This window comes from Amblyomma maculatum, chromosome 6 (assembly GCF_055883805.1).
Source record: "Amblyomma maculatum isolate TAMU_Amacu chromosome 6, ASM5588380v1, whole genome shotgun sequence".
Lineage (NCBI taxonomy): Eukaryota > Metazoa > Arthropoda > Arachnida > Ixodida > Ixodidae > Amblyomma > Amblyomma maculatum.
In genome coordinates this window covers 33837256-33853422 of record NC_139349.1, presented here as the reverse complement: position 1 = coordinate 33853422, position 16167 = coordinate 33837256, and the positions used below count along the sequence as shown (strand labels likewise).

The following is a 16167-nucleotide window of genomic DNA, read 5'->3' as shown; positions in this document are numbered from 1 at the left end:
TGCCACGGCATTTTAGAGTACATTTTTGACGCTGTGGCTGCTGTTCAAAACAACTGATAAGCATGAAGTGCTTTTCGCTTCCATTTTCTGTAAACTTGGGTGAAAATCATCTGAACCTGGAGGAGAACACAATGCCTATCCTGGAGAGGTACATGAAGTCAAATTTGTCTCCGGACATTTGAATGAGAGGGACTTAAAAAAAGCATTTATCCCGCCTGTGAAATTCGAATTTCCTGCTGTGCAAACAGATCAGCTTTACTCATAGCTGCCATAGACCACTCGAATATCGTACATATTCATGGTGCACCTGTTTAAATGTTAGGCTCTCGTGGTTTGTTTTGGATAGTCTCTTAATCTGTGCCATGAACGTTTGCAAAGGAGAAACATTTGGTTTTGAGGAAACAGTCGGTGCAGTGAGAAACTAATTTCTACGAGCTGTTGTAGAATGTATGCCTCTCCTGCTATCTACGCTAGAATTCTACGTCTATGCTAGCAAGAGATGGGCTGAATTTTGAAGTTCGATTTGTGCACACCAAGCTTTGGATTTTATTGTTAAATGGCGGTGTTTTAGCTTGATTTCATGTTGACAAACATGCCTAATTACGTAGCTCTAGTCTTACTGCAGAACAGTAATATTGTGCAACTCACTGGTGATATGTCAGTTTTTCTATTTGGCATGGAAATTTTTTGCAATGGAAATTTTTTGCATCTATGAAGCTGAACACTGAAAAAAATGGTCCTTTTATTTATTTCTATTCACTACTGTGCCTTTGTCTTGTGAAATTTAAGGCGAGTTGTTGCTTCATCCATAAAGTTACATTGTTTTTCATGTAAAGCCACCATGCAATAAAGTTTTACTGAGTAGAAAGGCTGCCAATTTTATCATTCACATTTGCTGTAAATGACCTAGCACATCTTTAGCAGATTGAACTTTGTTCTAAGTGGCTGGAGTTATTCAATGCAATACTGCCATCATGCTTGTAGAATGTTTGCAGTTATTGCACTGACGTGGCATATTGTGTGTTATGATTGCCATTGGCAGGTATCATATATGGTGCCCAACAAGGAGTTAGATGCTACACAGACCACCTAGTTAACTCTGCTCATTCGAGCTAGTTCATTAGCTGTGTGGCTCACAGGTGGGGCAAGATTCTGAAGCTGGTGAGTGGAAGTGCAAGACTAGTAATATGTGGCCTCTTATTTTACAGCCTTTCAGAGCTAGAGATAGTGTGCAGAAGGGAACAGTAACCGCTCCAACCCTCCGGGTGTCTATGTCTATGCCAGCGACTAGTAATGCAACTGGTTTCTTCAGGATTATGGCTGCTCTTCGTCGGAACCTTGGGCATCAACAGTCCGAAGCTTCACAATATTGCTCAATCTACTTAGGCTTCGGGCTTGCACGGGCATGCTCCAGTGCATCTTGATCATCAGCACGGGTGACGACAGTGCACAGAGACCTAGAAGAACGGTGAGGGCATTGCGCCATATGAACAGTGGGTCGGTGACATCACTGTCTATTGCCTTCCGGTGCTCTCCTTGTGGCAACGCGAGGAGCAGTACAGTTGCCACCAGTGCTACGGCGAAGACGACAGCAGCCCTGGAAATGATGCAAAGCAAAAAATGGAACATTGTGCCTACACTTGAACTAACAGTACCTTCAGATGTTTTATAGCTAGTACTTCATCATAGATTGCTCCGAGCACCTACAATTTCCTTGAAGCACAATTTACTAAAAATTGATTGTGAAGTTTTTAGCATGGTCATTTTGGTAAGCTACAGAAGCACCTGTGCAGGGTGTCTTGTACCGACCATGACTTCCAGATGTTGGCTTTTAAGCAGTACAAAAGACCTGAAATATTGCAGTCTAGTTTCACTGCTGTAAATTCTTGAAAGCTATTCGAGTTACTTCAGTGTTTACGCAGTGCACAAAACAAACAATCTGCCGTCCCTCATCGCAGTAGAGTCTGCAGGCGCTGTTAACCAACATTTCATTTGTGATATCGGTGTGTTCGCAGGCACATCTGTAGAAAGGGGTAGCATTTATATTGGTTACCTATGAACGGAGGCTAAATTGGTAGTTTCGTTATACTAAGTGCTGGTTATAGGAATTTGTACAGCTAAGGTTTTTGCACTTCAGTCGTAAGGCCACGCTTTGACAGACAAAAAAATATTGGTTAGTGACGAGTAAAGGAAGGGGGAAAAAAACTGAAAAGTGGTAGAGAAGAAAATTTGATCACAATACAGTGGCTAGAATACTGTAGCCATAGTGGCACAGAGCTAGTTGAAATTAAGTTTTCATGCCACAATTAAGCCAAAAAGCTGTAAACGTTCTCAGCGATGAGAATCACTTCTGCCTTTCATCGAAGTGTTCAGCTGTAACTCTGGTCCCGAAACTTTTGTCCAATCCCTGTACATGCACAATACACCCATAGTCTCAGCTTCCCCACTTCCTTTCCGTATTTACGAGAAAAAAAAAAAAAAAAAAAAAAACTCTAATTGTGAAACCTCCCAGACAAAGACTGAGGCGTTCCCATGAAAACCATGCATTTAATTGCTCACTGCTCTCAACTAGGTTGGAGTGTATCAACTAGGCTCTGGCACGTGTCCGCTCCCCTCCCTCAAAAAAAAAAAAAAACGGCGGAACCCATTGGTCCCGATTGAAGTTCTATCAACAAATGCCAACGCTACACCGCCGCCGCGTAGCGCCCCATGCAATGGGAATGCTACGCGTCGCCCGAACAGCGCATCCCAGCCCCCCAATACGGCTTCAGTGCTAGTGGTATCTACTAAAACGTACCGGGAAATTCCTTGCGTCTTCGACAAAAAGGCGCATAACAAGCAACACACGGCCCATAATACAGCGAGAATGAAAACGCCAATGCCGACATCGAATACGCGCGGTGCAGCCATGCAGTTAGTTACTCGTAGTAAACAGAACGCCGGCTGCCATGGTAACCAAAACCTGTCGCCGCCGCCTCCCGCGGTCAAGGAGCGCACGAATTTACCTACCAGCTGGGCTCTGATCACATAACTCGATAATTTGTCAAAAAACTATCGGCTATTACGGCGGAAATCTTTAGGTCTCTTCGATTTGCCTGCACCAGCTGCACTAGTTCAAGTAGTGCAGCACCGCCGTCCTCATTTTGCCAGTGCCGCGCGCCGTCTGCACTTCTCTCCTCGTTTTGTCAAGGTGCAGGGCTAGTTCTGCACGAGTTCTCGCGCACTCTGCACTCGCTCCAGAAGAGTTGCAGAAAAAAGTGCAGCATGGCGTACGCTCCGCTTGGCCAAGAGCAGACGACGCTGCGCATCGTTCTGCATAGCTTTTGTAACGTCCGTCTCCTTCAGAACCCGGACGGTTCGCTGCTAACGGATCCGCAAATGGTTGCGAATACAAGGTAGTTGGGATGCATGCTGGTGATTGGCATTTTGTTGATGGAGGAGCGGTATTATATGTAGTTGTGGCCACATATGTAGTGGTACGTGGCCGTGATCCGGCACCTTTGCGCGCGTTGTCCTATGTAGTATATATATATATATATATATATATATATATATATATATATATATATATATATATATATCGCGTTGTGACCTCGGAAGACGGGTAGATGCGAACAGAAATCAGTTGCGATCGATCGAGTTTCTGTTGTGCCAAGTGTGTGTGCCACAAGACAGCTTGCGCAGCGGCTATGCGACATCAAACTTGTCGCCCACGGAGCACATAGAATGTCTGAGAACGCAATGAGGTACAAACATACGTGCGTCAGCTAGTGCTTTTGGACAGAAGTTCGTGGAAACCAATCAAGCGTCTTGTTAGGCAGTCTTAATTATTTAAACTAGTACTCGTGGCAACTGCTTACAACGTTAATTCTCTCGTACCCAGGCGCATGAATGGCGCCTTCGCAGACCGTCCGATATAACGATCGTGCGCAGTCGATGGCTTCGAAACTGGACGTGATCACGTTACAGCACGCGATGCATGATGCGCGCACGCGTCTGCTAGGTTGCAGTCCTACACTTGCGTACTCGTTTTGGCAGCTGCCGCCGCACGCCAGTGTCGAACTGGCACTGCACGCTCACGTGACCACCTGGCACCGCTGCAGCACTTTTCAGAACTAGTGCAGCCAGTGAAAGCCAAATCGAAGAGACCTTTTATTGCCTCACCGGTGTCAGCAAGTGTGTCACGCTTTTACGGCGGCTGTGATTGGTCGAGACGGTATGACGCCATGGAATACTCGACCAATCACAAAGCACCACCACAGTATGCGCGAATACGTGCCTTATGTGATATGCCAATGACCAATTAATAAGTACCGATTTATAAATTACTAATGAAGTACTCCTAATTACTAATTGGTGACATTTGCGTAATTACTAATGCCGCGATCCCGGAAAAATCAACCACAACAGTAAACAAAGATACGAGGAGCGGGATCTCGTCGCTGCTAAGCAGAATTCACTGAATGTGAGAGTAGTCGCTCGCTGTAGTCTCATAGCAGCATTCATCGCTACGTGCGCAACAGTTACGCAGCAGAATGCACTCAGGCTTTCTGCCTTTCATCACTTTAGTCGCCAAAGTGTCTTCGAATTTTCTTACTTCTTTTGGTCGACCAATTCTGACCAGCAGACCTGTCCCGATTCATAATTGAGTTTTTGTGATGTAGTCGGAGCGTCCAGTCACAAGCAAAAATCTACCGAAGGAGAGGCATGGCAGTACAAGATCTGGTGATCTTGTACCTACCAAAGTTAAAAAACACAATCTACAGAGGTCGAAACATTTATTGGCTGGTTGCATCACTTCGCTGGTGCCGCTGTCTTCATCTTAATCTGGGCAGCGATCCGATCCAGATCTTTCCTGCCCTGGCTGGTCAGCTTGCGGCCACTGCAAAATACAGCACAATGCAGGGATCAGGAAATGGTCCTACATTCCCCAGCAGCAAGTGAAGCGTCTTTCTTAAAATGCAGTCAAACACACTATGAGACATGACAGCGTGCCTCATCACATGTTTTGTCCTGAGCAGATGTCAAGTTCAGGCCGCGTGCACCTGGAACTTTTGCACACTAAAAATTGCTCACCATTTGCAAAATTGTGCGAGCAGTGAACCGTACATACACTGTTTCCACCAGCACCTCATGATATGGACCAGCATTCAACACCTTGGAACATCTTTCTCCAGATTTCTCACAAGTGAACTTTTTTCAATGTATCAACTCGTTAATAGTCCAAGCCTCCATTGCTACCATAAGGAGTGATGCAATCAGTTTTTACCAATGCTGAGCACACCAGGAAAGGTGTCCTAAGCAAACTGCTAATAATTTAGTAACTGCAGTCATGAGCCTGCCCACAGGCTCACAATACTTATGCAGCACTCTTATAACAAAAGTCTATTTGCACTGAACTCCTGCATTTTCTTTCTGTGAAAAAATGATAAAAGCTATCCGGACCCACACTAAGCACTGTATTTGCACGGATATAATGAAGGAGAAGCATGTGACCCCAGGAAAAAAAAGCACAAGTGGCATAAAGAAGTATGAAAACGATTGCTATTTGAGAATTACAATCTTATTACAAGATGCATTACGAAATAACTACAGTAAAAATATTTCACATATTCTTAAAAATGCAATACACATGGTATACAGTGAAAGCTTGTTGATTTGAATTTCTTGATCATTCAAACTGCACTACCCGCTCCGGCCAACCTCTAAAGCCAGTTTGAAAGTGCATCTGGGCAGTCTGGCGCTAGGCACATAGTCAAAGAAACCCGCAATAGGGCAGCAGAGCTACAAATCTGTGTGCCTACAGAAAGGAGAAAACCATAAAGAATGGTAAACCCAAAAAGTCACTATGACCAGCACGGCAGCTGCCTGCTCTGCATGACCTCCAAAACTCAAAACGCTCTTCAATTCGATACCCGTTACTTCGGAAATATGATAACTCTGACACCTACAATCTACAGGGGTATGGCACCAATGGGCACCATGGGTCTCACACTGGTTAGGCAGCATCCAGATAACCTCTGCAGTGCATGCAATGCGTGGCAAAACGCTGACTGCCTCATCTTCGATGATAGGCAGACTACTGTTTAATCCGTCACAGAATTTAGGAATTCTAGAGGAGGATATGGGGAACAAGGAATAATACAGATCTCATATATGCCGGTTTCCTGGTTTAGACACTGAAATGCTCAACCTACATTGTAGAATACCCACTACTGAGTGAATGTGGATCAGAAACCACACTACCATTACTGATCATGGTCCAAATGAGGTATGTAGCCAAGAAGGCATACCGAGAATTTCACTGAAACGAGAACACCAGCCTGAAATCCAATTATTCATGGTGGAACAAGTCATGCAAAGAACTAAGAAAAGTCCACTACAGTCATACCATACCGGTCAGATATAACAATGGGCAGCCACTGCGCCGTCAGGTTTCCCATTCAAATGAAAGAAAAATAAAAATGCGAAAATGCGGCAACCACAAAAGTGCACACATTTGTGGAGGCGCCGAAAAAAACAAAACAAATCTGGACAGAGCATGTCGAGCCAATGCATTGGTCGGGTGAGCCAGGGAAGCTTGCATGCCACGAAAACGCTGGGGAGGACGGAGCGCTTCCTCATGCGGAGGAGGAAGGAAGGCGTAAGGCGCTGCTAGGCACATAGTTCTGAGGAAAATCTTTGAGCGCTCGCCCTCGAGACTGCCCGTGACCTAGGGAACTCTCGTCTTCTCTGCACAGTGGAGCAGTCCATTCTGAGGGTGCGTTGACCAATCGTGCACTGCACTGTCCTCCCCTATTTGCTTTATCCAGGACCCCGCTTCGCAGTTGCACGTTTTGTGGCAGGTGTGCAGCAGCGTTCATGCACGTGTCTTTCTAGCGTGGTTCTCCTAGTGTGCCAACCTCGTTGCCACGGTCTTGCTGGCCCTGGATTTTCTGTAAACAGCCATGGAGGATCCTCCTTTAGGAAGCGCAACATAACCAGCACAGAAGAGGAAGCGAAAAGCAATGACGTTAGAAGTTATGTGGAACATTGTACGTGAGCACAAGGAAGGCATTAGAAGTGTGCAACTTGGTACGCAAGTACGGCTTGACGCAACCGACAGCATCGACAATCATCCACAAAGCGGTCAAGATTGAGAACGAAAGCGATGCCAGTGCTGCCCATGCAATTGATGACGGCCAGAAAAGGGTTCAACATGGGGCCTACAAAGACAGAACAGGCCCTCTACCAATAGTTCTTGAACGCTCGTGCAGCGAACCTGCCGCTTAGTGGCCCGATTTTAGCGGAGAAGGGGAAGCACTTCACATACCTTCTGCACAACACCGATTTCCAGCCTGGTGGTGGTTGGAGTCAATGGTTCAAGGAGAGACATGGAATCATCTACACGGCAGTCGTGGGCGAGGCAGGATCGTTCGATGTCAACGCTAGGCAGAAGCGGCTTGAGGAAACACTGACCTGGGTCCGAGAATTATATGCGGACCAGGACTTTGTACAATGGAGACGAGACTGGGCTGTTTTTCCAGATGCTACAGTCAATGACGCATGCTGAAGGCAATTCTCATAAGGGCGACAAGCAAAAGCAAATTGCATGTGGACGTCTTCTTGTGTGCCAGCATGGACGGCAGCGACAGGTGTCCCGCCTTCTTCCATCTAACACCACCACAAGCTTGCAGCCTATGGGTGCAGGCGTCATTGCTTGGTTCAAGGCACTGCATCAACTACATGTTTTGGGCAGGCTCGCTCTGAACCTTTACGTTTGTCCGAGAACACCGACGGATGCCAGACTTCGAAGATCTCTCCTTAGCAGTGCAGTTCATTTTTGGAGCATGGGCAGAAGTAAGCTCCTCCACCATCATGAACTGCTTCAGGAAGGCAGGCTTCACTGGGGATACCAGCGCCGACAAAGCGATGACCAAACTTCGGTCCACAGTGAGCGGTAGTGACGGCGACACGCCAGGACGAATTTCCACACGCTGATGATACAGTTGTGAAAGGTGAGGCTATCATCGCAGTAGTCAGTGGCACTGAGGACGGTGACAGTAGCGACGACGACTATGAACCAGAACCTGTGCAGGTTGCGTCACCAGGAAGTCTTGAAAATGAGGCTCCCGGCGGGACTTTGTTTTTGCTAAGAAGGTTCCACTGCACTATGTTTAGCAAATGGATGCCCTGCAAAATGATGTCGGCCAGATTGCCGTGGAACAGACAATGCTTACGGATTACAGGTTTCTTCCTACCAAGAAAAAAAAGTGTGAACTACCTCATCCTCATTAAATGTGTAGTTTGTTTTTTTGCGGCCTAACCCAGTTATAACAAGTTATAATAATGGTATTTCCATGGCACTTCAATATTGTTATAAGTGAGCTTGACAGTATATCAAACATGACTGCCATGTGACAGTGCCCTTAGAGCAAGCAGACCAAGCCATTTTTGAGGGATGCCTTTCGTGTGCTACAGTAAAACCTCGTGTAAGGCATTCAAGGGACCCGAAAAAGAGGTCTCTTGAGCCAAAAATTCTAAAAGTACTGTGTTAATCAGTTTACTGCACATCAGTATATAAATGCATTCACACGCGTTAACAGGAAAATTTTCAGGAAAGCTTAAGTTATTCATACTAGTATGTATTTTTGTGAGTGTAGTGTATATTCCTTCCCAAATACTGGAGGTAAAGCACTTCACTTTGCAAGCCTTCCTATTGCTCTAATACCTTCGAAGCACTCTTACATGCTCGTCACCCTCAGATGCTGACGCTTTTCCATTTATTTGCACGAGAACTGCACAGTCTGCAAGCTCTTCGGGAGCACACAAGATCCATATCTGCAGATATGAATTCCTGGTACCTCTTTTGAGGAATTCATATCTGCAGATATGAATTCCTCAAAAGATTCTGGTACCTCAGCTGTCTCTGGATGCTCGCACAAGCTTCACCTTCAAGGAAGCTTTCCACAGTATCCACATATGGGCCCTTTTACATCATGTCACCACATTTAAAGCCTGCTTGTCTGAAACAGTTTTACACAGTTTCATTTCTCAGGCCGTTCCAGGCACGTAAAATCACCTGAACAGCAAACTTCGCATCAATTACTATTGTAGTCTTGCTGCCTATCAATCAACAGGCGTTCTACCAATCTTGTTTCGTAGAGCAACTTGGCAGAGTGCCTAATCCCTTTGCCTATTGGTTGAAGGCAGGGTGTGGAGTACGGAGGGAAAAAAATTACTTTGGTGGCTTTGAGTGCAAGAACTTTGGTACTGCAAGAAGCATGTCCACAAAGAGAAAGACATCAGGATTCTGAGCTTTCATCTTGTAATCAAATTTTAACAGCGAGGAGTTAAATGCTGGATGTCATTCATGCATTTTGATTTGCTTCGTAGGTGACAGTAATGAGATGCCAATGGCTGAAACGGCAGGGTCGTTTTAACTTTCCAATCATGGAGAAGCACTCCTCAGTTCCTGACATAACAAAAAGGATACTGATATGGAACAGAATTTAGCTAAGGGAATCTGAAGTGCATCATGTACAAGTTGGTACGCTTCAGCTGCATTACAGAGCACACCCGAGTTGCGTCTCTTCTAAATAGTGAAGAGTTTATTCCAGGGACCTGAAAAAAGTTGCCCTTAGTAACTGAGTCCCTCTTGTAACCATGTCACTTGTATGCAGTGTTGTTAATATAGCAGACATAGAAAAACTAACTAAACCATTTCCAATTGTCTCTTATAATCGAGTGTCTCTTGTAACGAAATTTGACTCACTGTAACAAACAGTGACTCACTGTAACAGTGAGTCAACACTGGTCTTGCAAAGTTATGGCCCCAACTGGCAAGTTTTGATGCGATGAAACTGCCAATCTTTTGCCTTGGCTGGAAAACAATAAACTCACTACCAATTGACAGACAGGCACCTGCAACACAGCTGTTTGGCCTTGCACTAGTGAACAGATAACAGGTCACACAAACTGCTCAAATTATTCCTCACCGACAGATTGCGACAAATACAGTGAAAGCTCGTTAATTCACAACTCGTTAATTCGAAATAGTCATCGTGGTCCGGTCCGCAGTGCATAGAAGTCTATGCGCGTAACAGCTCGTTAATTCACTCAAAAATTGGCGCCACCACCCATAATTCGAACTGCGCGCCGCCAAGCGGCGCTGTTAAAAACCATCGTTGGAAGCTTTCACGGCAGAACGATAGATGGCACAGCCATCGGGGCGCCCCTAGGGTGCTGGAACAAGTACTAAACAGTCTTTCCTGCCGCGACTCCGAGGAACGACGTTTTAGTGTTATCGACCACGGTTTCGTGTTGCATTTCGTGAGCCCTCGTTTTGCACGCCGCTTGTTGTGAGCTTGTGTCCGCGAGATGTGTTCGCGTGGGAAATACTGTGCCAAGACGGTGAAGGAGAAAGTGGCTATTTTACGCGAGGTGGATGAACGGAAGGCCAGCAAAGTGGAAATCGTGAAAAAGCGCGGGATTCCACCAAGCACGTTGTCGACGTACGTCCGAAATAGGAAGGCCATCGAGGATGCCTATGAAGCCGAAGATTTCGCCAGCAACAGAAAAAGGCTTCGGTTAGCCAAGTATCCGGAAATTGAGACCGCTGTGATCACGTGGGTGAAAGAAATGAGAAGCGCTGACATTCCACTGAGCGGCCCAATTATCATGGCGAAGGCGGCCGATTTCGCCCTGCGCTTGAATGTGGAAGATTTTGTCGCCTCCGAAGGATGGTTTCACCGCTTTAGAGACAGACATAATCTTGTCTTCCGGGTGTTGTCTGGAGAAGCCAAAGAAGTGGATGCAGAAACTTGTGCCACGTGGCGAAGCGGTGCTCTGCAGCAGTACTTAGAAAGCTACTCGGCACATGATATATTCAATGCTGATGAGACGGCTTTGTTTTATAAGCTCCAGCCCGACAGAACAGTAACATTTAAAGGGGACAGCTGCGCTGGCGGCAAGCGAAGCAAAGAGCGGATTACTGCTCTGGTCGCCGCTAATATGACCGGGACGGAGAAGGTCCCTCTTTTTGTTGTCGGCAAGGTAAGCCTAGATGTTTCAAGAACATTAGGACGCTGCTGACGGAATACTCCGCCAACAGCAAGGCGTGGATGACGGGCGAATTGTTTAAAAAATGGCTCTTGAAATTCGATCGGAGGATGGAGCTAGGGAAGCGCCAAGTTCTCCTCATTGTGGATAACTGCTCGGCACACAAAGTCGACGCCGAGCTGAAAGCCACAAGGCTCGTCTTTTTGCCCGCCAACACGACTGCGGCCTTGCAGCCGATGGATCAGGGGGTGATCAGAAACATCAAATGTTTCTACAGGCGCCACATGATCGAGCGCATGACTTTGCGCACTGGAAACCAGAAGACCAGCACCATCACATTGCTCACAGCAATGCACATGTTGGTGCGTGCATGGGAGCAGGTCACGCCGTCCACAATTGCAAACTGCTTCCACCACTGTGGCTTTGCTGCCGGAAGTATGAAAGAAAGTGGCGACGATGGGAGTCCGGAGCCTCTGCCTGCGGCTGTGCGTGCTGTGCTGCAGGACGTCAGTTTTGATGATTACGTTGGAGTAGACAACGATGCAGCAGTGTGCGGTGCCCTAAGTGATGAAGACATTGTCGCTGAAATTGTTGGGGAGCAGTCTGTCCCAGAAGAGGCAGAAGACGAGGACGACGACGAGGAGCAAGAGCCCGTGCGTCCATCCGCGGCAGAAGTTATGGGAGCGCTGAATGTCGCGCGCCTTTTCTTCAGCTTTGAAGAGGGGGAACAAGACTCCCTGCGTCGCATTCGCATGCTAGAAGACCGAGTGAGTACGGTAGCCCTCAGAGAGAAGAAGCAGAAGATGATAACAGACTTTTTTGCTAAATAAATGTTTTTCGTGCCCTCCGGGCATCAAACGCCTTCATTTCTGCTCACTTTCATTAGTTCGAATTTTGGTTAATTCGAACTGGCCTGGCGGCCCCGTGGAATTTGAATTAACGAGCTTTTACTGTATTTGTCTTTTTTGCATCCGCAGTACAATGCCTATAAGGTATGCACAGTAATGGTATGGGTGTGGGTTCAGTAAAGCATTCTTGGCAAATGATGTTCCGCATTGCTGGCTTTCGTTTCTCATGTTACATTAGCCAGTTTTTGGCAGTAATGCTTGCACCAAGCAGCTGTGCAATTCAGAGAAAAAGGACTCTCCAGCTTGGCCACATGAGTAACGGTTTGTCTTCCAAGGAAGCAGCGATCAGCAAAGACATTAACTACTACTCCTGAGAAATGCATTGAAGTGCTGTGCAAAATGCATGAACTCCCAGAGTTTACTCGGGCACCAATGCCACATCTTATGTCATAAAATGCAGCATATAAAGTTTTATACTCAGAGCAGCTGCTTTCTACTTTTTGAGTGTCCTGCTCCTATTTTACCGTATTTACTGGCATAATGATCGCACTTTTTTTTTTTAAATACTGATGCAAATTTCGGGGTGCGATCAACGTGGGGTAAATTTTCTACAAAAAATTTTTGAGCACCGAAAACGCAAACAAGTTGCAGGTCAGACGTCTTAGAACATATACCTCGATTACAACCAAAAATAAAAGCTGAGTAAGGCTTACCTTTGCAATAAACACGCACATTAAGCATCACATGGAGTGCACAATGCCCATTTATTTTTTTTCGTCAGTACTCTAATCAAAGTCTGAATCCTCGCCATCCTCGCTTTCACTGCTGCACGACTCATCGGAAACGGCAGTGTCGTCGCTGGGAGCATCTTCACAATCCCACAGGAAGTCATCTTCCGTTCCATCCAAAGTGTTAGCTCCATCCAAAGCGTCGTGCCAGCGGCTGGGAGCCGCTGGCACAACGACGTCCGCCGCCTTAGGGAAAGTCCATTCCGTCGCATAAAGCGAGTCGTCCAACCGGAGCTAGCGCGGAAATCCTTTGCGCCGATTCCCAGCTTCCTGGCAGTTGTGCGCGCCTGCGTCTGTATCATTTCTAATGACACTGCACAACCATCCTTGCGCAGGTCCCTCACATATTCTAGGACCACCTCCTCAACACAAGGGAACTTGCCCGTTTTGGGTCCACGGAAAGCCCGCCGTGTCTTGTTCGTAGCCATCAGCTTCTCGCGCTGCTTCTTCCAATAGCGTATCCTCATTTCGTCCACGCCGAAATGCCTACCAGCAGCGCGGTTGCCATGCTCCAGTGCATAGTCGACAGCCTTGAGCTTGAACGCGGCGGTGTAACTGGCATACCGCCCCATGGTGAAATGGCGTAAACTCGCACAAAAACACAAAGCACGCTACGACGCTGCCGAATTGCAAAATGGCGAACGCCGCAAAGCATGGAATCATGGAAACTCCAACGTTACTAGACTAGGTTGGGAACTCGTCGGAATGCATTCGCTGCGGGATGACTGCAGACCAACCACCAGGCGGCTCCATGTTCGGGGGTGCGATCATTACGCGGGGAATTTAAAAAATGGAATTTTGACCTCAAAATTCAGGGGTGCGATCATTACGCGAGTGCGATCATTATGAGAGTAAATACGGTATATATGCAATGAAGGCAATATGTGAGAGAAAGCCTGCAGCTAGTGCATGACCATGAACAGCACATAAGCCTAGATTATGCCACAGGCCTCTGTTTAGATCTTTACAGTGTGAAAGCTGCAGAGAGATGTCTATATTTGAACCCTTTTATGGTATCTGCAGCAAAATGTTGCAGCCATGTGGTGTGCATTGTATGTTATGTACTAGCCGCATGTCCATTGTGAGCCCCCCTTTCAGAGAAAGGCCACCCAAAACTCGCGTCATAGCCCTAAAGCGCATCATTACGATCAAAACATTCGAACCAAGTGATTTTTTTATATATATGAATCAACTACATATGCAGCTGGGCCACAGATATCTGACTTACAGCAACACCTTGGTGGAGTATGCCATATGTCAACCTGTCACCACAAACACGAAAGACAGTTTCTGGAAATGTCAAAGCCTTGTGTTTTGTTGGACAACTATAGTTGACTCTGGCAGCAAAAACAAGGACTAACAGACAGTGATGACTTGCAATTGAGCATTGTTTGGACAGTGAAAGCATGCGAGGCTTAATGTCCTTAAGCAACCGAGGCTATGAGGGACTCAGCTTGGGTCACCTCCAAATAAAAGCTATATGACGTTCAACTTAGACTATCACATGACCTAGCTTCTCATATGGTTTGCACTTACAGAATAAAGCTCAGCTGCAATTCAGCACTGTGCCCATCTATCTTAATGTGATTCCTTATTTTTGAGCATTGCTAAAGCCAGCAAAATGTCTTGGCCTCTGAAAGAACCTGCCACATCACTCAATATAGAGCCCAGATGACTGAAGAAGCACACGAAGCAGATATAGAAATTTGCAAGAAATCTGCTGCAAATAACAGCACATTTTTCTGATAGCAGCAAGCGAAGCACAACGTAGCAACAGCATTTGCTCCCCCAATCAGAGGACCTCTTTTGCACCTAGTCTCGGAAGCAAGTCTCAAAGGGGAAAAGCAAGGTGCTCAACATGACACACTGAGCACTGCTCTCACAGAAAGGCGGCTCTCACCCGCTGGGGTCCTGCTCAACAAGCTTGAGCTGCTCAAGAGCCTGGAGAGCCTTGCGAGCCACGCTAGCAGAGGCTGGGCAGAAGTGGGATGGGCGGACACCCCTGCGGTAGCGGCCACCATAGATCTTGCGCATGGACTTGACACCAGATGGGGAGCGCATGTACAAATGCCGTGCCACTGATGCTGCAAGAGCACAACCAGACATTCCGTTACTAAGCACTCAAAATCAAAGCTAAGCTACTCATCTGTGTACCTTTACCACTGCATACTAGATTCTTACTCTTCATAACGAAACAGCATGATTGCTACACCACCATCATGACAGGCTTTGCCTGTGACAGCATCCTGTGCTAGCCGTACTCTGACGCGGTAGTGCACAAGCCTTAACCAACCTGCAGCAGGCATAGAGCCGGTGTCTTTCCCAACATTACAATAAGTGCGCAGCGCCGGCTGGAAAACGTCTGACGCGACAAAACAGCACTGCGCAGCCATAAATCTATTTTGAGACAAGACGCTGAGCACAGTGCGTTAACACCTGCACCCTATTCAAGACGAGTCAGTCGGCATGTCGTTCAAAACATACATAAAAATATCTGCAATTACAATGGTCCACACACACGTCAGCTGTAATTTTACAAACCGGGGTCAAGTGTGAAAAATTTATCCCGACAAGGTAAGCATTGCTTACAACTACTAGCCTGCTAGCTAAAACAGCAGCAAAGCACGCACGAACCCACCATACGAGCAGTACCTTCAGTCAAAGAATGAACGTTTCAATAAACGACGTGAACCGCACTAGTCGCGGAGTTGCAAATGGGCATGCACACCACCCGTTAGGGGTGCTGAACTGACCGCATCGGGTGTAGAACCAGTCCTCGTCATAAGGGGCCAGCTCTTTGTAAATGGCAGTCTTCACGACATCAACCCAATCGGGAACCTTCAGTTTCCCAGATCTGAAAAGTACGGTCATGTGAAGTACCTAAGCCTTCCTGAACACAAGCTCTAAGTTGCCGGAACATTACGAGTGCTCACTTTTTGAGGAAGGCGGACAGCGCCCGAACAAATGCTTGCTGTTCGACGTCTTTGACTCCGACAGACGGCATCTGAAAGACAAAACGACAAGTTGCACCCTACTTTAAGGCGATTAGTTGTACGGCATAGCGCCAAACTTAAGCTCGCGTCACATGGCAGGTTCACCCAATACTTGGCCAGAATGAACGCATAACGTGCACTGTCGTCACTCAATACGTAAAGAACACGAACTTAACAGCCCCATAACCATCCCTGCTAAGATTACTATGAAGTTCTTACGGTAGGAAATACTGTAAACCGACGAGCAACAGTAGGCCTAAGCTTACCTTGTCGGCGCTGCAGAGGGAAAGGACTGAAAACGTGTGTAGACGCGCAATGACTGTTGGGAAGGTAGGTGAATAGATGGATGCATAGCCTAGGCTATGGATGGATGGATCACTTTTGAGAAGACTGATATCGCTGATATGCCTTGCCTTCCCAGCTGCCACCTAGTCTGAATCGCTAAGGTCTGCAATAAACAACACAAAAAGCATAAATTTGTATTATTTACAGCAAAAA

The 16167-nt window shown here is 46.6% G+C and overlaps 2 protein-coding genes across 2 annotated transcripts; both read right to left on the bottom strand.

Annotated features, from left to right (window-relative positions):
* Positions 1 to 692: 692 nt before the first annotated feature.
* Positions 693 to 3001, bottom strand: LOC146185457 (transmembrane protein 218-like). The gene is made up of 2 exons (XM_084606406.1): positions 2798 to 3001; positions 693 to 1597 (listed from the first exon to the last, which is right to left on the bottom strand). Exons 1-2 carry the CDS (start codon positions 2908 to 2910, stop codon positions 1315 to 1317), a joined length of 396 nt encoding a protein of 131 aa, XP_084462532.1. The 5' UTR covers positions 2911 to 3001; the 3' UTR covers positions 693 to 1314.
* Positions 3002 to 4761: 1760 nt separating this feature from the next.
* LOC146185456 (small ribosomal subunit protein eS19-like) lies at positions 4762 to 16055 on the bottom strand. The gene is made up of 5 exons (XM_084606400.1): positions 15936 to 16055; positions 15610 to 15680; positions 15430 to 15530; positions 14577 to 14760; positions 4762 to 4882 (listed from the first exon to the last, which is right to left on the bottom strand). Exons 2-5 carry the CDS (start codon positions 15678 to 15680, stop codon positions 4795 to 4797), a joined length of 444 nt encoding a protein of 147 aa, XP_084462526.1. The 5' UTR covers positions 15936 to 16055; the 3' UTR covers positions 4762 to 4794.
* Positions 16056 to 16167: the final 112 nt, after the last annotated feature.